Here is a 27,189-nt window from a genome sequence, read left to right as displayed (position 1 = left end):
CCATTAATCTAAAGTGAAGGACAGAGAGGAGCTCAAGAATGTGGTGAGTTCAGGTCAAGATGAAACATCTTGAAATTTTTTTCTCTATGGAAAACTCCCTATGATTTTCTTGAAAACAGAAATCTGAAGCATAAATTACCAAAAAGAAATTATACAAAAGAGCAATGCTGTTGGGAGTCGAAAGCCTGAGGGCTGTGACCAACTCAGCATTCCACTGGACTTGAATGAATCAAACGGCAAATTGTTTATCATGAATGCAGAATGTGGGCAAACTTGCTTCTGCTCATGCAGCCAGAAGGTACACTGAGGACAGTCACTCCCTGGTGCCATGCTCCTTGAGGTTAACTACTGGAACATCTGGAGAGTACTGTTCAAAGAATACAGTCACTAAGTCAAGCAGCTGACCACAACCTCCCCCTTCTCCCTATCTCCTTTACTCAATAAATATGAAGAGCTATAGAAGTTCACGGCCCTTGTTCACTAGAAGCAAGGAGTCCCCTGGTGCCATCTTTGTCTTTATTCCTGCATTCAACCTCCTTTGTTCAGGCCAATAAAGTCCGCAGCAAAATGAAACCTATAGCGTATACTAGGAATTGCGTATTAAAGTTATTCTCACCCAGGAAGACCAGGTTTCTGTAGTTCTCTAACATCACATTCCTATATAAATTCTGCTGTGCAGTGTCTAGGCATTGCCACTCCTCCACAGAGAATTCTATGGCCACATCCCGAAATGTCAATGATCCCTGGAAAACACACACAAACACATTTATTTACCAAGTGGTCATGGGCATAATTTTTACTTTGACTCAACGTAAAATGGAGAGAGTAAACAGAGCTGGTTCTGACTTCTAAGAGTGACTGAAATAATTCAATAAAATAGTTTTCAACTAGAAATATTCTCTAATGTATTCTCTAACTCTGAGAAAACAAAGTGTTATAAGATCCATAACACCAGTGTATATATAGTATTTTTCTGGACAATAAAGTATAAAATTGAGGGCATAAACACTAACATGTACAATTTTGAGTGCTACATTTACATCATACAGAATTAATCGTGTGCCGGGCATGGTAGCTCATGCCTGTAATCCCAGCACTTTGGGAGGCAGAGGCGGGCAGATCACCTGAGGTCGGGAGTTTGAGACCAGTCTGACCAACATGGAGAAACCCCGTCCCTACTAAAAACACAAAATTAGCTGGGCATGGTGCTTTGTGCTTGTAATTCTAGCTACTTGGGAGGCTGAGGCAGGAAAATCGTTTGAATCCAGGAGGCGGAGGTTGCGGTGAGCTGAGATCGCACCATTGCCCCCCAGCCTGGACAACAAGAGTGAAACTCTATCTCAAAAAAAAAAAAAAAAAGAATTAATTGTGTGTATTTTTGAGATGGACATACTTTTGTATATTATTCAGATGGAATAGACATGTTGAGTTAGAAGCTATCACTCAAATTTTAATGTGTACAATAAGCTGGAGATCCTGTTAATGCAGATTTTTTTTTTTTTTTTCAGAAGATCAGGGATAAAGTCTGAGTTGCTGAATTTTTAACAAGCTCATCAGTATGCCAATGTTTTTGGCCCAAAAAGACTATTTTGTCAAATATCCAGTAATTGAATGACCCTGTGTTTTTCTGGTTTGTAAATAAAGATGAGAGCCTTCATTTTCCAAAAACAGACAAATGCAAAGGAAACCTAAGAAAGAAGGGCAGCTGCCAGATTAAATGTGGTGGTTTGTTCCCATCAGCTGCATAAAGATACTTAACAATGAAGAGAAAAATAATTAATTCTATAGTAAAACATGTATCAGAGAGCTTATCAACTAAGTGATTTATTAACATCAACTACACTAGAACAAACTTTTATAATGTCCTGATGCACCCAGAAGGACACAGCATTACTGCTGAGATACTGCCCCCTGAAAGGTAAATTATAGTCTGAATTTAACCATAAGGAAACATTAGTTTTATGGAAAGTTCAAGATACAGGTATCTCCCATGTTCTGTAATTTTTAATAGTGATTTTAAATAGTCTTTCTTTAGCACTGTAAAGAGCAGTTATCTCCTATCAAATTTTTTATAATTTTCTGGGTAATAAATACCATACTGCTTCAATGGGTATTTTCTTAATCCTGTACTGCATAGACATAATAAAGAACACAGATGAAACCTCAACATTACATGTTCTCTGTCTTCACTAAAAACCCCAGGTTTTCCCCAACAGGAATTTGGAGTATCTACACCTTCCCATGTTCAACAGCCACAAAGGGACATTTTTAATATTGCAGATTATAAATTCATAGTGAGATTTCTGCATGGCATATAAGAAGCCATAATGTAGAGAAGGCTCTGGTATATAGAAAAATATATTTTTCAGAGACTTTGATTATTGTAAGAATTTTTTAAAGTAGTTAAGACAAACTCATTAGGGAGGAAAAACACAAGTAGAGAAGTACAGGTTTGCAAGTACCAAACTTGTTTCCTGGAGGAAGCAGAGTGGACACAGATCTTGATCTGAGACATATTTAGCTGAAAAAAAAAAAAAAAAAAGGCCATTTTTTCCTCTTTCTCCTCCTTCTCTAGGATTATTTCTCAGATAAAATTCTCTGGGCAAATTATACCTGCATCTTGAGAACATGCCTTTAAAAGTGTCAGCACCACAGGTCTACCTGCTGTCACCACATCCACAGGCAGAAGAACCAAGACAGAGAAACTCCACCCATTTCTGTCCTTTATAGGAGAAGAGATTGAGAAACAATGAGTAGCTCCACAGAGATAAAAATGCACTTTTATTTTGTCCTCAGGAGCCATCCCCTGACACAGGCACCAGCAATTTCCACTACAGTACTGGAAATATGGGCCACGCTGTCCTGTCCCTACCAAATCCAAACAGAACGGGTTCTTGAACCACCCTTTAATGCAAAGATGGAACTTAACTCTCATGAATGTATTTTGAATTCCTCATACTTGATTCTGACCTCACCTTAGAGTCACATGAACCACTTAATTAAAACAACATGGTGGCTTCCACCAGAACAATAAACAGAATCCACGGACAGGGCACAAGTAAAGAGAGTTCTGCAAAATGGCCAGGTGACACTCATTAGAAGCCTGGGCTGATAACCCAGCACTCTTGTCACAACACAAATACTTCTGGTACAAATGAAGACAATCATTCTTCATTCTAAAGTATTATACTCTTTGCTGACTCTAAAGTTTACAGAGAAAACAGAAGGTAGCAATTTCTGAGTAAGTCTGCATTTGGAAAACAACATGTGCACATGTACTAATGCAATGTTTATTAAGCAGGTACTATGTGCTCAATAGGATGTTACAGAGCACTGTGATAGCACATTATGTGGTTTAATCCTAATAACACCCTGTGAGTCGATACTACGTGTTCAATAATTCCAAGGCTTTAAAGGACCCAGCATTTTTATTTCTATTTCTGTTGATCTGTCATTGATTTTTTCAAAAAATGCAAAGAATAAAAGGTAAATATAGACAGATGAAAGAGATACAGATGGAAAGAGTTTAATGCAATTTAGATAAATTTTTATTGTGTTTATACTTACTTTCTTGGGACTTGTGAATCAACTACTAGATCTGCAGGAACAGAAAACAAGTTGCTAAATAATGTTTCTGCAAGCACTGGGTTTAATAAAAAATTTGAAAAGTAAGATCCTATAATACATACTTTATATTTCCCATTTATCTGTTGGGTTGCAGAAAATGTTGAGCAGCAGCTCTAAAAAGGCAACAGGATTCATGACCCAAAACTCTGATCTCTTCTAATCAGTTCTGTGAGGCAAGACGCCAGGGTAGAGCCAAACATAAATAAGGACTCTAAAAAGGGTGAATATGCACAGGGCTGGGGCAGAGTGTACAGCCGATGTACAATTAAGTTCTCTGTGCCACTGGGGGGTATTGTCAGTTCATTTTTTTAAAGCTTACTTAAGTAAACCTAAGTCTGAGTTTGTATAATTTTAATCTTTTTTGCCACTGCCCTGCAAATTTTATATTATATGCTAATAAGCAATTTTTAAAAATCCCTTAAGGTTATCTAGAATAACTTTTTTAGAAGAAAAGTAAGTATTCTGGCCAGGTGCGGTGGCTCACGCCTAGAATCCCAGCACTTTGGGAGGCTGAGGTGGGTGGATCACAAGGTCAGGAAATCGAGACCATCCTGACTAACACGGTGAAACCTGTCTCTACTAAAAATACAAAAAAAAAAAAAAAAAAAAAATTAGCTGGGCGTGGTGGCAGGCGCCTGTGGTCCCGGCGACTCAGAAACCTGAGGCAGGAGAATAGCATGAACTCGGGAGGAGGAGCTTGCCGTGAGCCAAGATCGCGCCACTGGACTCCAGCCTGGGCGACAGAGCGAGACTCTGTCTCAAATAAAAAAAAAGAAAAGTATTCTTAGCAGGCTAAAATAAATACAAATAATAATGACGACTCTTCTAAGTTCAGGTGTAGACATCAGAAGCCACAGTATAAAGAAAGTGGCCCAAATAAAGCCCCAATTTTTTGCACACGTCTATTTGCTGTACCCACCATCTGATGTATATTTCAACCATATTTCCAGTTGCTAGTCTAGGCTAAAACTGCCAGGATGGTAGGAACTATGACTGCTTCATCTATTTTTCTTTTCTTTTTCTGTTTTTTGAGATGAAGTCTCACTTTGTTGCCCAGGCTGGAGTGCAAAGATGGGATCTCGGCTTACTGCAGCCTCCACTTCCCAGGTTCAAGAGATTCTCCTGCCTCAGCCTTGCAAGTAGCCAAGCCTACAGGCATAAGCCACCACACCCAGCTACTTTTGGTTTTTTTAGTAGAGATAGGATTTCACCATGTTGGCCAGGCTAGTCTCAAACTCCTGATCTCAGATGATCCACCCATCTTGGCTTCCCAAAGTGCTGGGGTTACAGGTATGAGCCACTGCACCTGGCCTGCTTCATCTATTTTTTTTAATGACTATATGAAATGAAAGCAATTAGTTTATCTATTTGAGCCTCCAGACCTCCTGATTTTTTACCCAAGTACCAAGGAACTGGAAAAACTCTCATCTGGGTACCAATCAAAGATACTTCTTGTGTAAGGGGCAAAACAAACACAGGATAACTCATTTCTCTCACACAGAAGCAGAATTAATCACTCTTGTCAGCCTGACACAATTCTGTTCTGGACATTCTCAAATGTCTCAAAGATTCACAGGTGATTGTGAGAGGGTTCCCAGTGACCTGGGGCTGATGGTCCACTGATAAGCCAGGCAGAGAAGACTTAGGATGATTCTAAATAAAAAATGGAACTGCCTTGGTTGAACTCCACAACCTGGGTCATCCATCCTGATTTGCTAGCTGTCCTGATTTGCTAGCTGTTGGGTAAGTAGAAGGACAAGAATACTTTACTCCAGTATCACATTTTACAGGTAGGTATAGTTGTGGTCGTGGCTCTGGATACTTTGTGGCCTTAAGATGCTTGTTTACACTTACAGATTCTGCCATCAGATTCTATTTACCCCTGGAGCCTCTCACATAACTATGGCAAGTTAATGAAAAAGATGTGAAAAGGTCAAAAAGCCACACTCTCAAAAGAGGAATTAAAAATGTCTATGTTGATATCTCACAATGCAGAAAATGCCTCCTGTTGGTTTTCTATAAATTCTAAATCCAAAGTCCGGCCCTGCCTTGTAAATCCCAGGCAGAGGTCAGCCAGACCTTATTTGCAAATTCTAGGTGAAATCAACCTCACTCTGCATTTTTGGGTGTTACAGCAAGTAAAGTGAAATCAAAGGAGAGATTCCCTCATAGAGGCTGCTCTAGAACATTCTAAATAATAGTTAACCTTTAAAAAGCTGACACGACATGAACAAAAGCAGACAGTTTATTTGGGTCAAGCTTAAGGATTTTAACTTGAGACAAAATATTCAAGTTGCCTGGAACCTACACTTTGATTAGCAGCACTTACAAGTGGATTTGTAAAGGCAAAAAAAAAAAAAAAAAAAAAAGGAACAGTGAGTGCTCACTGATGCAAAATTGGTTGTGAGAAATTCTTATTTCTGTAAAGAAATAACTTTAATAATTGATTGGATATACATCAAGGTTAAGGATATGGAATGTAGTGTCCAGTGTGGAATTAGTTTAATTTATAGCTACTTGTGGCAACAGTGAACAGTTTCAAGAGATATATAGCTGAAAACAAAGGGAGAGAAACATGACTGTGCTCTCATTTTAATGTCTCTCTGAGTTTGATACCTAAAAGGACTTGCATTCCTCAGATAAAAACTTGTTTTTTCCATCTCAATTCTCAAGACCTAGATTTAGAATTTGGAGCTGCAAATTCAGGCCCTCCATGGGTAAAGTAGCAGCAATATTCAAGGTAAATGTTACCTGAACATTTGTGGGCATTTTAGCATGAGGAAGGAGGGAGAAATGGAGATTCTCATGTCTACAGGTCTACTCAATGCACATATTTTACTGATTGGGTTTCGGTGACAGATGGTCACTGAATCAGTTTCAAGTCTGAAGACACAAGTCATCAGAAGAGGTAAAATGGTTAATATCTGACCTACGAAGTTTGTAGACATCTGGTCTAGCCTCTCTAAAAGTGACTGTAGAGGATGATAGATACCAAGTAGGCAGAGACACAATTCCACCTGCATATTTAGGGGACAGCATGCACTTCACTGCACAATTGTGAATTGACTGGAAGCCAAAAAGTCCCATCTAGAGTAAAGCTTAGTTGGTACCTTATGTGTTTACATTATGTCTGGTAATTCTAGACTGGGTTTGGAAAATATAATTAAAAGCAAAATTTTCTTTAGCCCCAAAGGAACTCCACAATAACAGAACAGAAAGAAAACTGTTTTATGATACGATTACATGTGAATGTGACATGCATTACAGTCAATTTGCTCAAGAGATTGCAAAGACAGAAAGACAATCACCATAATTCATCTACAAGTAGAATTTACAGCACCATGTCACACATAGTTCATCCTAAATTCACCTGGTAGTTGGGAAGGCCATCCATGTATGCTAAATGGTTATAATCAATGAAAAAATAAACTTTTCACATCTTCATGACTGGAGGTAGTTGTGCAACTTGAACCCCAGTGTCTGGTGAAGGTAGGCTTTGACTCTTCTACAAAAATTGTTGATTCGGGTGCTATCTTTTTGGCTATTTAAATTTTAAAGTAATAGCTCTCTACTTCCCGAGCATTGGGCTTGAGCACTCCTGTTTCCCTCTCCTGGTGGCTAGTGTATTCTCTTGACCCCTACCATCTGCCACTGAGGCACGGCCCACAGCACAGGGCTCACAGTTGGAAACTCACATCTTAGTTGAATCCCAATTGCCACAGCAGCACTCCGGTGCCACATCAGAGAGTGAAGCCTGAGCAGCAGGAGGAGAGTCTGCAGACCTCCTGGGTAGAATTGCACCTTCACAATAATAGAAAAAGGAGCAGTGTTTCAGCCTGAGTTTTTATTTATAATGGTGACATGAAAAAATACTGCTGGGTTTTACCATGACTCCAGATAGAGATAGCTCTCAGAGTTCTCACTGTGACAGCCCACATCTTTCACAGATACCATTGGATACTAATAGGGTTTCTGAAACAGACACGCAATGCGTTCGAGAGAAAAACAGCTCTTGTTCTGAGAAAAATTATATTGAGAGAAAAAAGTTAAAATGTCTTAAGAAAAAACTGAGATTGGATATAAAATTGATCAAGTCAGCCAGAAAATACCTCCCTAAGAAGAATTTCTCTCCAAACACCCGAAGTGCATAGCTACTCTCAGCAAGAGAAACATGAGCATTATTGAATAAAGGGGGCATATTCTCAGCAGAATTTTTTTTTTTTTTTTTTTTTTTTTGAGATGGAGTTTCATTCTTGTTGCCCAGGTTGGAGTGTAATGGTGTGATCTTGGCTCACCTCAAACTTTGCCTCCTGGGTTCAAGTGATTCTCCTGTCTGAGCCTCACAAATAGCTGGGACTACAGGCATGTGCCACCACACCCAGCTAATTTTGTATTTTTGGTAGAGACAAGTTTTCACTATGTTGTCCAGGCTGGTCTCAAACTCCTGACCTCAGGTGATTCACCCACCTTGGCCTCCCAAAGTCCTGGGATTAGAGGCATGAGCCACCATGCCCAGTTCTCAGCAGAATTTTAAAAGATTTATCTTCCATCTCTGCTGCTCTCTTATTTCCTAACCATTGAATGTGAGATCTATATTGGAATATATCTGACAGCTTCCACCAGCACTATTTTAGAAAACATTGAAATCTGTGTTAATATAGTAGAATATATTAGAGCTTGCAACATAGCTAACTGGAGAGCTATTATGGTTTTTGGGTAGCCATATCACCTGTGTTTATTTGTTCCGTAATAGCAGCATACTAATTCGGTAAAATATGACACTAAAATTATGCTTACCTATAATTATTACTATTGGATAAATTAATAAGCATGTCAGACTAATATCTACTGTAACAATTTAATGGTAAATTTCTTTGGATATCAGATATACATATATGACTAATTTTATGTACTTGTCATAAGGTATGTAAGATTTTAAAAAATTATCTGAACTATAATTCAGTTAAAACACTGTATTTCAAAAGTATGAATAACAATATTAAAATAACTAAGGAATTCAAAGTAAACATTGTGGCCTTATATTCATACTATTGTAGAAAATACTGTTTAATTTACATGAATGCAAGTTGTCTACAAACACTACACATAACTGCACTAACTGTACTGAAGTAACCCAAGTACAACAGACTCCACTGTTCAGTTTATACACTGAACTCTTCTGGCTTTTGCAGTGTAAGTATGTCAGCCTGCAAATAATCATCTTGGATAATCAGGTTTCTGCCAAAGAACTTACTCAGTATCTTTTAGTCTATATTATTCTGTATTGCTAAATTTATTCTGATCTTCATGCTCAACTTTTTAATGCTCTTGAAATGAAGTTTACTCTGAACAAATCTGTGTCTAGTTTAAAGACTAAAGATAAAAAAAAAATAATCTTTTGCCAAGACAAAAAGAAAGCAATGAATCTCAGGTCCCAAATAAAGACAATTCTGAGTCAAAAAGAATGACAAAAGGTTTGTTTCATTGTTAATATGATTTACATATATTTCTAAAAGCAGAAGAAATATATACACATAATCTAAACCTTTTTTTAAAAATCAGCAAGTTATCCTCCCTTATTTTCACATATGAGAATAAAGCCTCTTGTTGCAAATTTATATTTTCTCTTAAAACAGCCAGGTCTCTGGACAAGTTCTTGAACTCTTGGACATCTGAATTTTGCACACTGTGTGCACTTGAAAGGACGTTTATGGGGGGGAAAGCAGAAGAGAGAAAGGTGTTATAAAAAAATCCATGGGTCCACATGAATAAAGCAAGTTCTTAGAGACCTATGAAGAGACTTAGAATCTGACACAGTAATAATCAGAGACTACATCTCACAGGCACTAACGGACAGATCACTGTAGAAAAAAATTAACAACAATATTAGGACCTGAACTCAACACTTGACCAAATAGTCCTAATAGACATCTACAGAACTCTTCATCTAAAAATACCATAATACACATTCTTCTCATTACCACGTGCCACATACTCTAAAATTGACCACACAATCAGAAATAAAACCATTCTCAGCAAATTCAAAAATCCCAAAATGATGCAAACCACACACACAGACTATAGCTTAAGAAAAATATAATTCAATACCAATAAAACAACTGGAAACCATACAATTAAATAAAAATTAAATGGCCTACACTTGAATAACCTTTTGGTAAATAATGAAATTAAAGCAGAAACCAAGAAGTCTTTTGAAACAAATAAGAACAAAAATACAACATACCAGAATCCCTGCAATACAGCTAAGGCAGTATTACAAGAAAAATTTATAGCATTAAATCCTCACACCAAAAAGTTAGATCTCAGTTTAACAACCTGACAACATAAAAAAAAGACTGAGAGCAACAAAAGCAAATCAGCCGCTAAGCTAGCAAAAGACAAGAAATAACCAAAATCAGATCTGAACTGAAGGAGATTTAGACATGAAAAACTACAAAATATCAAGAAATCCAGGCATTCAATCTATTTTTTTTTAAAAGGTAAATAAACTACTAGCTATATTAATGAAGATACAAATAAACACAATTAGAAATGAGAAAAAGATACATTACCACTGACCCCACAAAAATATACTGAAGTCTATGAATATACTATGCACATAAGCAAATATAAAATAAAAAAAATATATATATATACTGAAGTCTGTATGAACATACTATGCACATAAAAAAACAAAACAAAACTCTAGAAGAAATGAAAAAATTCTGGAACAAATACATCCTCCCAAGACTGAATACACACAAAAACATCAAAGCCCTAAATAGATAGATAAGCTCAAAAAACTGAAAGAGTAATAAATAACCTACCGATGAAATGAAGCTCAGGACCAGACATATTCACAGCTGAATTCTACCAGATGTACAAATAGAAGCTGATATTATTTCTACTAAAACAATTTCAAAAGATTAAATTATTTCTACTAAAACAAAATCAAAAAATTAAAAAGAAGAAACTCCTCTCCAACTCATTGTGTAAGAACAGCATCATTCTGATACCAAAACCTAACAGAAAAAACAAAAACAAAAAAAAAGGCAACTTCAGGCCAATATCCTTGATGAACATTGATGCCAAAATCTTCAACAAACGGCTGGGCCTGGTGGCTCACACCTGTAATCCCAGCACTTTGGGAGGCCAAGATGGGCTGATTATCTGAGGTCAATAGTTCAAGACCAGCCTGGCCAACACGATTAAACCCCATCACTTCTAAAAACACAAAAAAATTAGCCGGGTATGGTACCACACGACTGTAAGCCCAGCTACTCAAGAGGCTGAGACAGGGGAATCACTTGAACCTGGGAGGCAGAAGTTGCAATGAGCCAAGATCACACCACTGCACTCCAGCCTGGGTGACACAGCAAGACTCCATCTCAAAAAAAGAAAAAAAAAAAGAAATCGTCAACAAACTACTGGCAAACCAAATCCAGCAGCTTATCAAAAAGCTAACCCGCTGTGATAAACTACGGTTTATTTTGGGGATTCAAGGTTTGTTCAACATACACAAATCAATAAATGTGATTCATCACATAAACAGAATTAAAGAGAGAAACCACAAGACTATCTCAATAGATGCACAAAAGGCTTTCAATAAAATTTAACATTTTTCACGTTAAAAACCCTCAACAAACTAGGCATTGAAGGTACATACGTCAAAATAGTAAGTTATCTATGACAAACTCACAGCCAACATACTGAATGGACAAAACCTGGAAGCATTCCTTCTTGATAACTGGCACAAGACAAGGACGTCTTCTCTCAACACTCCTATTCAACATAAAATTGGAAGTCTTACCCACAGCAATCAGGCAAAAGATAAAAATAAAAGGCATCCAAACAAAAAGAGAGAAAGTCAAACTATCCCTATTTGCAAACAACATGATTCTACATCTGGAAACCCATATACTCTAAGCAGAAAAGCTCTTTAAACTGACAACTTGAATAAAGTCTCAGGATACAAAAGAAATGTACAAAAATTAGTAGCAACCCTATATATCAAAAACATCTAGGCCAAATCTGAATGGAAAACACAACCCCATTCACAACTGCCACAGAAAAGAATAACATATCTAGAAATACAGATAACCAGAAAGGGAAAAGATCTCTATGACAAGAATTACAAAACAATGCTTAAAGAAGCCAGAGATGATACAAACAAATGGAAAACCACTTTATGCTCATGAATAAAAAAGATCACTATCATAAAACGGTCATACTGCTGAAATACATTTACAGATGTAATGCTAATTTAATCAAACCACCAAAATATTTTTTAACAGAACTAAAAAAACAATTTTAAAATTCACACGGAACCAAAAAAGAGCCTGAATAGCCAAGGCAATCGTAAGCAAAAACAACAAAGTTGGAGGCATTACATTACCTGACTTCAAACTATACAACAGGGCTACAGTAAACCAAGCAACATGGTACTGGTACAAAAACAAACTCATAGACCAATGCAACAGAATAGGGAGCCCAGAAATAATGCCACACACCTAAAACCATCTGATCTTCAACAAAGGTGACAACAGGAATGGGGGAAGAACTTCCTATTTAATAAATGGTACTGGAACAACCAGCTACCACTATGTAGCAGATTGAAATTGGATCCTTTTATAACACCACATAAAAAAATCAACTCAAGGTAAATGAAAGACTTAAATGTTAATCTGAAAAATTATGTATATAAAAAAAGAAACCCTGGAAGGTAAGAAGTGCCATTCTAGACATAGAAACTGGCAAAGATAATGAAGATATCAAAAGTAATTGCAACAAAAGCAAAAATTGACAAATGGGACCTAATTAAACTAATGATCTTTTTCACAGCGAAGGAAAGGATCAACACAGTAAAGTGACAACCTACAGAATAATAGAAAATACTTGCAAACTATGCTTCTGACAAAGGTCTGCTATCCAGAATTCATTAGGAACTAAAACAAGTTTACAAGAAAAAAAAAAAAACCTCACTTAAAAGATAAAAACATTAAGAAGATGCTTGTCTTCAAAAGAAGACAAACATGTGGCTAACAAGCATATAAAAAAATGCTCATCACTAATCATTACAGAAATGCAAAAGAAAACCACAACAAGAAATCATCTCAAACCAGTGAGAATGGCCATTATCATAATTCAACCATTGTGAAAAGCAGTGTGGTGATTCCTCACTAAACTAAAAACAAAATTACCATTTGACCCAGTAACCTCACAATTGGGTATATACCTAAAAATATACAGATTATTCTATCACAAAGACACATGCACAATCACGTTCATTGCAGCACTATTCACAATAGCAAAGACATGGAATCAGCCTAAATGCCTATCACTGGTAGACTGGATAAACAAAATATGGTATGGTTATATGATGGCACATGCCTGTAATCCAGCACTTTGGGGGCCGAGCCAGGTGGATTGCCTGAGCTCAGGAGTTTGAGACCGGCATGGACAACATGGCAAAATCCCATCTATAAAAAAAAAAAAAAAAAAAAAATACAAAAAGAAAAATTAGCTAGGCATGGTGGCACAAGCCTTTATTCTTAGCTACTTGGGAAGCTTAGGTAGAAGCGGATAGCTTGAGCCTGAGAAGTTGAGGTTTTAGTGAGCCAAGACCACACCACTGCACTCCAGCCTGAGAAAAAGAGTGAGACCCTGTCTCCAAATATAACAAAACACAAAAAACTTAATAAAAACAAAATATGGGCCAGGTGCAATGGCTCACACTTGTAATCCCAACACTTTGGGAGGCCAAGGCGACGGATCATCGGAAGTCAGGAGTTTGAGATCAGCCTGGCCTACATGGTAAAACCCCATCTATACTAAAAATACAAAAATTAGCTGGGTGTTGTGGCACACACCTGTAATCCTTGTTACTCGGGAGGCAGTGGCAGAAGAACTGCTTGAACCTGGGAGGTGGAGGTTGCAGTGAACTGAGATCATGCCACTGTACTCCAGCATGAGTGACATAGCGAGACTCCATCTCAAAACAAACAAACAAATAATGGTACATAAACATCATGAAATCATGAAATCCTGTGTGGCCATAAAACAAAACAAAAAAACAAAACAAAACAAAAAGATTATGTCCTTTGCAGCAACATGGAATGAAGCTGGAGATCACTATTCTTAGAAAACTGATGCAGAAACAGAAAACCAAATGCATGCTATTATTTATAAGTAAGAGCTAAATAACAAGAACAAATGAACACAGAGGAGAAAAAAAGACACTGAGGCCTAGTTGAGGATGGAGGGTGGCAGAACTAAAAGGGTCAGAAAAAGTACCTTTTTAGTGCTATGATTAGTACTGCAGTGACAAAATAATCTGCACACCAAACTTCCATGACACAATTTTAGCTGTAAAACAAACCTGCATGTGTACCCCTGAACCAACCAAAAATAAAAGTTAAAAGAAAAAAAAGTCCCTGGGTTAGAGAGAGTGCAATGCAGGTGGACAGACTGGTCTGCGCAATAGATAGTGGCTCAGGTGGGGCTGTGCAGGGAGATAAGATTATGAACACGTGGTCGACAACCCTAGGCTGGTGGAGAAACAGGTCGCTACTGCAGATTCAGTGTCTGAAAACAGAGATATGCCAGGAGACTTGTAGATACTTTTGTAGGTTTTTGGCCAAAAAAACCACTAGGGTCAAAAATGCTGTGGTAAAATTCCTGAGGGTGGTGCCTTGTCCTGAGAGGGGTGTGGACACATCAATGTCTAGTGTTTGTGAGTGGGTGGAAATCCTCTGCTGGCAGCTTTCGCAAAAAGGGGTTTGTCATCAGATCTCTAAGTTTTCAGTCCTCTGTCACCCTGGGAGGAGATCTGAAATCAAAGAACAAGGGGCAGTGTGACAGCCTGTGTAGAGGAGAGCAGAGCCTCCCATTCCCAGACACCTAGAGTTTCATTCCAGGCCAGAAGTCTGTGCTATTTTTCTTCTGGCACCAAATCTGCAGAGTTTGATGAACACCAACAACTCTCCAACATCAACTCATTGTCTAACACTTGAATTCTGACACCACCCAGAGTCAGCATAGACCCTGATTCAGGGCTCAGTCCCACAACATTGTCCTCACTGCAGATGCCAGTCACAAACTCCATGGGCTCATCTATGCTTCTGACCTACTGTTTAAAAGTTGGGGACTCCCATAACCTTTTTGAAATTCAGTAACCCGATAGAGTTACTCACAGAACTCAGCAGAACACTGTAGTTATATTTACTGGTTTCAAATATAATATACAACTCCCAAAAAGCCAAATGGAAGTATAGAACCAAGAAAAGAGGTGGGAAAAGATGAAGCACATAGACAATAAACAGCTGTGATTAATAAAATTCTCTATCCTCTGTGTTCTCCAGGAACACTTTATGAAAAGACACACCCTTCCCATTATGACTTAGATGGTTCTCTCTTTACTTACCCAATACACAGCCAGGAAAACACTCGCATATTTTCTTCTTTTTCTCATTAAAAAAGCAGCTGAATTTGTCTTCAGTGGTCAACATAAAATACTTCTTAATCAAAATTCACTTAAGTTTATTTTCTTCCCACAGGCTCCCGAACTCTGAGCTATGCTCAGTCTGAGCCACCACACAACCTCATTTTATATCCCTCCTAAGAACACACTGACTTCAGGGTAAAACATTCTCTGATCTAAAACCTGATTATTTCAACCTTCATTTAAACATTCCCCTCACCTTTTTTCTAAACTTATTTTTTTATCCTTAGGAAAAAAAGCCCTTTTCTGCCTAATCTTTGCAATCCTTAAAGATCTTATAGTTGGTACTTCCTCCTGTTGCAATACTCCTTTGGAATTCAATTTTTTTTTTTTTAACATACATGTAACTGGTTTAAAACCTCTCAAAACTGCCTCAAAACAGTAACAATTTTATCTTCAGTAAGACATTCCCCAACCCTTTCTATCTTAACCTTAACTGCATCTGCCTGTGGGGCCCCAGCTTTGCAGGGCTCTGTAGCTTCTCTCACTATGGAGGCTTTTTCCACCGCTGGGGTGAGCAGGCTGGGACATCTGCAGGAAAGGCTTTCCAGAAGGAACTAACTGGGTCTTTAATAACCTCCTTTTGCTGGCTCAAAATTAACCTCAGTTTGCAGTCATTGGGCTCAAGCTTTAATTACCATGTCAGAGTCATTCACTTCGTTTTTGAAACTAAGTGTTTGAAAGAATCCAGCAAAATGATCCAAAAACATATAAGAAAATTTTAAGGTGCTAGTATTTTGTACCTCAGTAAGAGAAAGAAAGGTATTTATTTCTTTTGGACAATAAAGTATTATTTTACTTTTTGTATTAAAAATCATGTGGTAAACAATTAGTTATATGGGAACACTTCTACGAGGTACCAAGTTTCATCACATAAAATTTAGCATTAAACTCAGAAATCGAAATAACAGGATATAGAACAAAGATATTTACTTTAGCAAATTCACCCTGCAAAAAAAGAAACTGATGTTTTCACAAATCTATGTAACTCCCCAATTATCTACCACATTTGCTTGTGGAAATATATTAATTCTCTACAGCCGAAATGGAAGAACAATTTTTCTTATTTTTTTTTTCTCAGTAGCTAACATTCTAAAAGCTAGATGGAATTCTGTTTGAAATCATTCAGCCATAAAAAACACACCAGAAGGCTGGGCACAGTGGCTTACACCTGTAATCCCAGCACTTTGGGGGGCCAAGGCAGGCGGATCATGAGGTCAGGAGATCGAGAGCACCCTGGCTAACAAGGTGAAACCCCGTGTCTGCTAAAAATACAAAAAAATTAGCTGGGCATGGTGGTGGCACCTGTAGTCCCAGCAACTCGGGAGAGTGAAGCAGGAGAACGGCATGAACCTGGGAGGCAGAGTTTGCAGTGAGCTGAGATCCCACCACTGCACTCCAGCCTGGGTGACAGAGTGACACTCTGTCTCAACAAAAAACAAAACAAAACAAAACAAAACAAACCTGAGAAAACTTCTAAATTCACTCTGAGAAAAAGGTGAATGAGAATTTTCAACAAATATATAATTAGGTATTATTTTCTGAAACTCACCTTTTTTATGCCCTTTGTAAATATTTTCTTACCTTTGAAACCCTACTAATAAAATGCAATTTACAGTTAAAAAACTGAGGTCAGCCGGACACAGTGGCTCACACCTGCAATCCCAGCACTTTGGGAGGCCAAGGTGGGCAGATTACTTGAGGTCAGAATTTTGAGCTCAAACAGCCTGGCCAATATGGCAAACCCCCATCTCTACTAAAAATACAAAAAGTAGCACTGCAGAGATTGCACCACTGCACTACAGCCTGGGCGACAGAGGAAAACACTGTCAAAAAAAAAAAAAAAAAAAAAAAAACACACACACACACACACACACACACACAAAAACCTGGTCAAAATAAGTGAAGAAATCACTTAATCATTTCAAGGTACAGATATGTCTGACTCGTGTGTCAAGTCAGGCCATCCAATGACTTTAGAGATTCTCCCACCCCATCCTGTTCACTTAAGTGCTCAATAATCATTCTCTCAGGAGACTCTGAACAAACTCTGCCCCAGTGAGTGCCCCAGGTATATTTCACTTTGCAAGTTCTTGCACCATCTCACTGGGATCAGTTTTTTTTCTTTGTCTTTGGAGTGCTATTTTATTTCACAAACTTTTTACCATTTTTCTATCACTATTTTTCTGTCCCCTAAGAGAATCCAGGGGCAAAAATTATTTTGGTTTCCCCTTCACTACCAGCATCTGATTGTCTGAACAGCAACGCGTCTCCAAGAAATGGAAGCTGGGTTGGGTAAAGACAATATTAGTATCTCAAGGGGGTAGCTTTCCAAAAAAACAGCGCACCAGAAGATGCCTCTCAGTCAAAGGGCATTCACCTGCTCTCTTGAGAGGCTCCACTCCATACCTCAGGTTGTCTTAGGGGAGAAAATGACCCAGGAACTGATATTCACTAGACACTCTCGCAGACATAGCCATGGCGGGTATCCTGGTTTTTCCCCAGACAGTACTGAATCTCAGGTCCAAGAAAAAAATTGAAGGGTAGCTGAGGACACATCTCCCTATAAAGTTTCCAAAGGGAAACCTTGACCCCCAAAACATTCTGATATCTGTGTCTAGGGAAAACAGAAGAAAAAATATTTACAAACAGAAAACAATTTTTTTTAAATGTGCCATCAAATGCTTTGTCAAAAAAATGATTAAAACAGGTATCAAAAAGTACACTAAAGGACAAATAGTTGATAATATGAATAAGGGAGGGGAAACTGGCATTTGGGAATGTCAGAAGGAAGAGGAAATTAAGTATTTTACTGCAAGCCAGAGTCAGGCTGGAGAAATAGGGGATGGGGGATAGACTTGAGGCCCTGCTTGGGACACATGTGAAAAATGCAAGGAAACAGCAGTTCCTTGTGGGGTGTGCAAATAGGCAGTTAGACTGAAGAGGTTCTAGTTCCTAAATTCTACTTTTAAAAAACCTAATCCGGCCAGGCGCGGTGGCTTACACCTGTAATCCCAGCACTTTGGGAGGCCGAGGCGGGTGAAACACGAGGTCAGGAGATCGAGACCATCCTGGCTAACACAGTGAAACCCTGTCTCTATTAAAAATAGAAAAATTAGCCGGGCGTGATGCCGGGTGCCTGTAGTCCCAGCTACTCAGGAGGCTGAGTCTGGAGACTGGCGTGAACCCGGGAGGCGTAGCTTGCAGTGAGCCGAGATGGCGCCACTGCACTCCAGCCTGGGCCACAGAGCCAGATTCCTTCTCAAAAAAAAAAAAAAAAAAAAAAAAGTTAAGGGGGCGTGGTGGCGCATGCCTGTAATCCCAGCTACTTGGGAGGCTAAATCAGGAGAACCACGTGAACCTGGTAGGCGGAGATTGCAGTGAGCCCAGACGGTGCCACTGCGCTCCAGCCTGGGCGACAGAGTGAGACTTTGTCTCAAAAAAACAAACTAATTCAAATGCACTTTTTGTAAATTACGATATTGGGGAAAAAAATTCAGGCTTAAGAAACTATAAACTGCCAATTAATCTCTGACAACATAATCAAGAAATTTCCATCTTGATAGTACAAACTAAGAAACTACCTAACTATACCTAACCAATTATTGAATTTGGTTTTCTTCATTATGCGCCTTATAAAACTCTTCCGTCAAATCCCTTCAATAGACCATAAACTACAACCCACAGCTGGGTGCTCTACAATTTTGGAACCACTCTTTGGATAAATTATTTTATATTTGTGCGCTGACTTCCGTAAATTTTTAATAAGAGGAAACAGGAGCTGGGAACCTCACGGACCAAACCTCTTCCCATTCATGAACCCACACGCGGAGTCAGGATTCTCCTCTGACGACCCTCCCATGGTCCCTGCACGTATGTGAGACACTCCGCGCTGCGGGTGCAGAGCTGCCCCAAGAGGTCTCCAGGCCAGGGCACAGTTATAGCGCAGGTTAGAGACAGGACGCCCGGGGGCCGGGGGTCAGCGCAGCCGCCATCTTATGGCTGAAGCGGACTGAGGTGGAGCTAGGCAAGGAGAACTTCGGGCACAGATTGTGGAGCTGACTGCGGGGAGGCCTGAGTCCCGCCACAGCCGGTTCCAACCAGCCCCGGCCACTCTCTCCGGATGTCGGACCCGGCACACTCACCATGTCTAGGCTTCCAGGGGGTCCTGGCGACTTAGCTGTGGATCTCCCAATACCTGCAGGTCACAGGACCACAGAAGCTGGGCCTCTAGGAGGAGAAGACACACAGCAGCAAGCACCCCACCTTGACCTCCGGCTGCGGCGAGAGCCAAAGGTCCGACCACATCCCGGAAGTCGCCCTGTCTGCTCCAGCTGCATGCCTGATTGGACGGTCCCAGCCCAGCGTCCCTGATTGGATGATGTTTAAGGCCCCGCCCCTTCAGGCCCTGAGTGACAGAAGATGTTATCAGATGCTTCTGATAACAAAAGGCTGCAGCCTTTCCAGGCAGGGCTTCCTCCCTGAGCTGAGCCGGGCCCACCCCAGAGCATGGGAAAATTCTTTCTCTTCTTTACTCTCTTTTTAAATGTATTCAAAATGTGAACAAATATAGTTTACTGCCATGTTAATAATACATAAAATTTTTGTTCAACAGTAAATCAATTTTTACTTTAGTAATAGTGTATTATCAATACTGAAGACCGGGCGTGATGGCTTACTCCTTTAATGGCATCAGTTTGGGTGGCCGAGGCGGGTAGATCACCTGAGGTCAGAAGTTCAAGACCAGCCTGGTCGGCGTAGTGAAACCCCTTCTCCACTAAAAATACAAAAATTAGTCAGGTGTGGTGATGGGCGCCTGTAATCCCAGCTACTCAGGAGTCTGAGGCAGGAGAATCATTTGAACCCAGGAGGTGGAGGTTGTAGTGAGCTGAGATCGGGCCATTGCACTCCAGCCTGGGCAACAAGAGTGAAACGCCATCTCAAAAAATAAAACAAAAAAAAAACCTAAACCTAATTTTAGTAAAATCTTATAAATAAATCCATCAAATTTGTCATTTTTGAACACTCTAACTTTCACATAAATTTTATAATCTCTTTTTTGTTTGTTTGTTTGTTTGTTTGTTTGTGACAGTCTCCCTCTGCCGCCCAGGCTGGAGTGCAGTGGATCGATCTCAGCTCACCGAAAGCTCCACCTCCCGGGTGCAAGTAATTCTCCTGCCCCAGCCTCCCCAGAAGCTGGGATTACAGGCGCTTGACACCACGCCTGGCTAATTTTTGTTTTTTTAGTAGAGACAGGGTTTCACCATGTTGAGGCCAGGCTGGTCTCAAACTCCTGACCTCAGGCAATCCGCCCACCTCAGCCTCCCAAAGTGCTGGGATTACAAGCATGAGCCATGGCGCCCGGCCTTATAATCTCTTATAGTTATTTAACTTTTTCTATTTTATTTTATTAGATTTTTTTTTTTTAACTTGAAACAATCTTTATTTTTATCTTTTTTTGTTTTTAGACAAATGTTGCTCTGCCAGCCAGGCCAGAATGCAATGACTTGATCTCAGCTCACTGCAACCTCCGCCTTCCTGGGTTCGAGCGATTCTTCCGCCTCAGCCTCCCGAGTAGCTGGGATTACAAGCGCCCACCACCATGCCCAGCTAATTTAGCATGGTGGCCTGAACCTGTAGTACAAGTTATTCAGGGACTGAAGTAGGAGGACTGCCTGAGCCCAGGAGGTTGTGGCTGCAGTGAGCCCTGATCAAGCCACTGCTCTCCATTCTGGGTGACAGAGTGAGACCATTTCTGGAAAAAAAAGCCAAAGCATATAAACTTCAACTTATGGGGTTTGGGGGGTTTTATTTTTGTCTTAAATTGTTATATTTCAGTAGTTTTGGGGTACAGGTAGTGTTTGGTTACATGGATAAGTTCTTTTGTGGTGATTTCTGAGATTTAGGTGCACCAATCGCCCAAGCAGTGTGCACTGTATCCAATATGTAGTCTCTCATCCCTCACTCCCTCTCCCACCCTTCCCGCTGTATGTCCAGAGTCCATTATATAATTCTTTTTAATTTTTAATTTTTTAATTTTTTTTTTTTTTGAGACGAAGTTTCGCTCTTGTTGCCCAGGCTAGAGTACAATGGCGCGATCTCGGCTCACCGCAACCTCCGCCTCCCAGGTTCTAGCGATTCTCCTGCCTCAGTCTTCCCGAGTAGCTGGGATTACAGGCATGCGCCACCATGCCCGGCTAATTTTGTATTTTTAGTAGAGACAGGGTTTTTCCATGTTGGTCAGGCTGGTCTTGAACTCCCGACCTCAGGTGATCGCCTGCCTCGGCCTCCCAGAGTGCTGGGATTACAAGCGTGAGCCACCGCGCCTGGCCCCATTATATAATTTTTATGCCTTTGCATCTTCATAGCTTAGCTCCCACTCATAAGTGAGGGCACACAACATTTGGGGTTTTATCCCTTCTTTTCTTTTCTTTTCTTCTTTTTTTTTTTTTTTTTTCCGAGAGGGAGTTTGCTGTGATTACAGGCATGAGCCACCCGTGCCTGGTCCATTTTTTGATGTTTTAATTATGGTCTTTTCTGTTTGTATGTTTGTTTGTTTGTTTTTGAGATGGAGTCTCGCTCTCTGGCCCAGACTGGAGTGCAGTGGTGCGATCTCGGCTCACTGCAACCTCCGCCTCCCGGGTTCAAGCGATTCTCCAGCCTCAGCCTCCGGAGCAGCAGGGATTACAGACATAAGCCATCGCACCCTGCTAATTTTTGTGTTTTTAGTAGAGGCGGGGTTTTACCATGTTGGCCAGGCTCCTCTGGAACTCCTGACCTCAGGTGATCCACCAGTCTTGGTCTCCCAAAGTGCTGGGATTACAGGCATCAGCCACCATGACCAGCCAATTATGATCATTCTTGCAAGAGTAAGGTGGTATCACATTGTGGTTTTGATTTGCATTTCCCTGATCATTAATCATCAGTGATGTTCAGTATTTTTTGTTGTTGTTGGCCATTTGTATATTTTCTTTTGAGAATTGTTTAAGTCACATCTGTCTTTGTTTTTGTTGCATTTGCTTTGGGGTTCTTGGTCATGCACTCTTTGCCCAAGTCAATGTCTAGAAGAGTTTTTCCAAGGCTTTAGAATTCGGGTAGTTTCAGGTCTTAGATTAAAGTATTTGATCCATCTTGAGTTAATTTTTTTATAAGGTGAGAGATGCAGATCCATTTTTTTTTTTTTTTTTTTTTGAGACGGAGTCTCGCTGTGTCGCCCAGGCTGGAGTGCAGTGGCGTGATCTCAGCTCTGCCCCCCAGGTTCAAGCAATTCTCTGCCTCAGCCTCCCGAGTAGCTGGGATTACAGGCACCCGCCACCATACCCAGCTAAATTTTTTTTGTATTTTTAGTAGAGACGGGGTTTCACCATCTTGGCCAGGCTGGTCTTGAACTCCTGACCTCGTGATCCACCCACCTCAACCTCCCTAAAGGCTGGGATAACAGGTATGACCCTCTGTGCCCAGCCGAAGACCCAGTTTTATTCTTCAATATGTGGCTTCCCAATTATGCCAGCACCATTTATTGAATAGGGTGTTATTTCCCCACTTTATATCTTTGTTTACTTTGTCAAAGATCAGTTGGCTGTAAGTATTTGGGTTTATTTCTGGTTTCGCTATTCTGTTTCATTGGTCTAAATGTCTATTTTTATACCCATACAATGCTGTTTTGGTAACTATACCCTTGTAGTATAGTTTGAAGTCAGATAATGTGATGCCTTCAGATTTTTGTGTGTGTGTTTTTGGTTTTTTTGGGTTTTTTTTTTTTTCTTGCTTTAACTATGGAGGCTCTCTTTTTATTTTATATAAATTTTAGGATTTTTTTTAGTTCTGTGAAGAATAATAATGCTATTTTGATGGAAATTACATTGAATTTTCAGATTGCTTTTGGTTGGTTTATCATTGTTGCAATAGGATTGCTACCCATCCATAAGCATGAAATATGTTTCCATTTGTTTCCATTGTCTGTGATTTCTTTTAGCAACATTTTGTAATTTTTCTTGTAGAGATCTTTCACCACCTTGGTTAGACATATTCCTAATTATTATTTTTTTTGCAGCTATTTTTAAATGAGTTGAGTTCTTAATTTAATTCCTAGTTTGGTCACTGTTAGTGTACACCAGTGCCACTAATCTGTGCACATTGATTTTGTATCCTGAAATTTTACTGAATTTACGTATCAGATCAAAAAGCTTTTTTTTCTTTTCTTTTTTTTTTTTTTTTTCTTTTTGAGACAAGGTCTTACTCTGTCGCCCAGGCTGGAGTGCAGTAGCATGATCTCAGCTCACTGCAACCTCTACCTCCTGGGTTCAAGTGATTCTCCTGTCTCAGCCTCCCTAGTAGCTGGGATTACACCCACTTGCCACCGCGCGTGGCTAATTTTTGTATTATTGGTAGAGACGGGGTTTTACCACGTTGGCCAGGCTGGTCTTGGACTCCTGACCTCAGGTGATCCTCCTGCCTCCACCTCCCCAATTGCTGGGATTACAGGCTTGAGTCGCTGCACCCAGCCCTAAAAGCTTTTTAGATGAGTGTTTAGGGTTTCCCAGCTATACAATTATACCATTGATAAGCAGTGACAGTTTGACTTCCTCTTTACCAATTTAGATGCTGTTTATTTTTTGCTTTACTCTGATTGCTCTGGCTAAGACTTCCATTACTATGTTGAATAGAAGTGGTAAGAGTGGGCATTATTGTCCTGTGTTCTCAGAAAAAATCCTTCCAACTTTTTCCCGTTCAGTGTAATGTTGGCTGTTTATCATAGATAGTTTTTTTTTTTTTTTTTTTTTTTTCCATACGGAGTCTTGCTCTGTCGCCCAGGCTGGAGTGCAACGGCACAATCTCCGCTCACTGCAATTTCCACCTCTGGGACTCAGCCTCCCCAGTAGCTGGGACCACAGGCACCCGCCATCATTCCTGGCTAATTTTTGTATTTTTGTACAGATGAGGTTTCACCATGTTGGCCAGGCTGATCTCAAACTCCTGACCTCAGTTGATCCGCCCACCTCTGCCTCTCAAAGTATTGGAATTACAGGTGTGAGCCACCACACCTGGCCTGTCATAGATGGCTTTTATGACCTTACAATATGTTCCCTCTATCCCAATTTTGCTGAGGATTTTAATCATAAAGGGATGCTGGATTTTGCCAAATGATTTTTCTGTGTATTTTGAGATAGTCATATAATTTTTGGTTTTAATTCTGTTTATTTGGTGGATAACATGTATTGACTTACCTATGTTAAATCATCTCTGCATCCCTAGCAGACTGACTTCAAGTGATCCACCCGCCTCATCCTACCAAAGTGCTAGGATTACAGGCATGAGCCACTGCACCCAGCGGCAATTTTTTATTACTAGTTTAATCTTGCTACTTGTTATTGGTCTGTTCAGAGTTTTTATTTCTTCCTGGTTTAATTTAGGAGGGTTGTATATTTCCAGGAATTTATGGAATTCCTCTAGATTTTCTAGTTTGAGCATGTAAAGGTATTCATAGTAGCTTTGAATGATCTTTTCTTTCTTTCTTTTTATTTTTTTTTTTTGAGATGGAGTCTCACTCTGTCGCCCAGGCTGGAGTGCAGTGACCGGATCTTGGCTCACTGCAAGCTCCGCCTCCCGGGTTTACAAAATTCTCCTGCCTCAGCCTCCCGAGTAGCTGGGACTAGAGGCGCTGGCCACCACACCTGGCTAGTTTTTTGTATATTTTAGTAGAGATGGGATTTCACCGTGTTAGCCAGGATGGTCTCAAACTTCTGACCTCATTATCTGCCCGTCTCGGCCTCCCAAAGTGCTGGGATTACAGGCTTGAGCCATCGCGCCTGGCCAAAAACTCAGAATGATCTTTTATTTCTTATTGAGCATATTTGGATCTTCCTTCTGCTTTTCTGGGTTAATCTCACCAATAGTCTATCAATTTGGTTTATCTTTTCAAATAACTAGTTTATTGTTTTATTTATCTTTTATATTTTTTAAGTTTCAATTTTATTTAGTTCTGCTCTGATTTTTTTTTTTTTTTTTTTTTTTTTTCTGCTGGGTTTGGTTTGTTCTTGTTTCTCTTGTTCCTTGAGGTGTAATCTTAGGTTGTTTATTGTGGTGTTTTGAACTTTTTGATGTGTGTATTTAATGCTATGTACTTTCCTCTTAGCACCGCTTTTGCTGTATCCCAGAGGTTTTAATATGTTGTGTCACTATTATTCTGTTTAAAGAGTTATTTAATTTCCATCTTGATTTCATTGTGGATGCAACAGTCATTCAGGAGCAGGTTATTTAATTTTCATGTATTTGTATGGTTTTGAGTGTTCCTATTGGAATTGATTTCTAATTTTATTCCACTGCGGTCTAAGACAGTACTTGATAAAATTTTGATATTGTTAAATTTATTCAGGGGCTGGGCATGGTGGTTCACGCTTTAATCCCAGTACTTTGGGAGGCCAAGGCAGGCAGATAACCTGAGGTCAGAAGTTCAAAACCAGCCTGGCCAATATGGTGAAACCCCATCTCTACTAAAAATACAAAGCAGGCACGCATGGCGGCATGTGCCTGTAATCCCAGCTACTTGGAAGGCTGAGGCAGCAGAATCCCTTGAACCTGGGAGGCAGAGGTTGCTGTGAGCTAAAATTGCACCATTGCACTCCAGCCTTAGTGACGGAGTGAGACGCTGTTACAAAAAAAAAAAAAAAAAAAATTCAGACTTGTCTTGTGACCTATCGTATGGTCTATCTTGAAGAATGTTTTATGTGCTGATGAAAAAAATATATATTCTGTAGTTGCTGGGTAGAATATTCTGTAAAGATCTGTTAAGTCCATTTGTTCTAAGTTATAGTTTAAGCCCATTGATTTTTGTTTGTTTGTTTCACTTTCTCTCATGATGACCTGTGTAATGCTGTAAGTAACGTATAAAAGTCCCCCACTATTTTTATGTTGTTGTCTATCTCATTGCATTTCTTAAGGTATAACTTAGGTGAAACAAGAAAATTTATCTTTCTGAAGCATGGAGTTAATATTTTAGGCTAAAATATATTCTTTTTCTTTGAGATGGAGTCTTACTCTGTTGCCCAAGCTGGAGTGCAGTGGCATGATCTTGGCTCACTGCAACCTCTGCCTCCCTGCAACCTCTGCCTCCCAGGTTCAAGTGATTCTCCTGCCTCAGACTCTTGAGTAGCTGGAACTGTAGGCGCCCGCCACCATGCATGGCTAATTTTTCTGTTTTCAGTAGAAACAAAGTTTTACCATATTGGCCAGGCTGGTTCCGAATTCCTAACCTCTAATGATCTGCCTGCCTTGGCCTCCCCAAGTGTTGGGATTACGGACATGAGCCACCATGCCTGGCCTTAAATTTACCGTTTATGGTTTTTTAAAAATATATAATATGATATGATCTGCAAACAGCAACTCTTTACTTACTTGTCTTCAATTTCAATGGCTTTAAACAATGTATTTTTGCCTAACTCTTCTGCTACATACTTCCAGGGTTATGTTAAAATGGAAACATTGACAATGGGCACAATATAGTTTTGCTTTGCATTGGTTTTTGAAAATTTCATTGAACGAAAACCTCTTCAAGTTTATATAAACTGGTAACAAGAGGCAAAGATCCCATATTTATAGGATGACCTCTTCATTTGTAATAGGCAGAGGTGGTAGATTGGTCACAAGGCTGCTGCGCCTACAGAGGATTTACCTTTAGTTGGCTTGTTACAAAAGGCTTGGGTAGTTGTAATTCCCATTTTATTATTGGACAGACTGAATATCCTTCAGGACTTTCATCTGCAGAGCAGACACTAGGGGAAGTTGTTGCAGTCAGGTCTGCATATGGTGGGCCTTACGTCACGATGTGGATGAGGATGCCTTTCACTGAGTACTAGAGAGCATCTTCCCGGGTCACTGTGTGGGATTCTACCTAGGCAGAATTGGCCATGAACTGTGGCTTGGAGCTAGAAGTAAAATGTTAAACTGTATGGCTACAAATGGGTGTTTTCCTCCAGGCCTCTGGAAGAGCAGAAGTTCTCCCAGGTTTTGACTGGGAGGAGTTTGGAATGGTTATAGGGTAAGTTCAGAATTCTCAGTGGGAG

General features: G+C 39.8%; 2 protein-coding genes across 2 annotated transcripts in view; both read right to left on the bottom strand.

Moving 5' to 3' along the window:
• Positions 1-19,445, bottom strand: part of LOC139360528 (zinc finger protein 728-like) — a 50,393-nt gene extending 30,948 nt beyond the window's left edge. Inside the window, 2 exon segments of the mRNA XM_071088046.1 lie at positions 617-743; positions 19,273-19,445. Coding sequence (XP_070944147.1) covers positions 617-743; positions 19,273-19,275 — 130 coding nt within the window. The 5' untranslated portion in view covers positions 19,276-19,445.
• LOC105464255 (zinc finger protein 729-like) overlaps positions 1-27,189 on the bottom strand; it is a 424,831-nt gene that overhangs the window by 193,408 nt on the left and 204,234 nt on the right.

Source organism: Macaca nemestrina, chromosome 20 (assembly GCF_043159975.1).
Source record: "Macaca nemestrina isolate mMacNem1 chromosome 20, mMacNem.hap1, whole genome shotgun sequence".
In the NCBI taxonomy this organism is placed as follows: domain Eukaryota; kingdom Metazoa; phylum Chordata; class Mammalia; order Primates; family Cercopithecidae; genus Macaca; species Macaca nemestrina.
The sequence above is the reverse complement of the archived record's forward strand: the minus strand, read 5'-3'. Positions and strand labels throughout refer to the sequence as shown.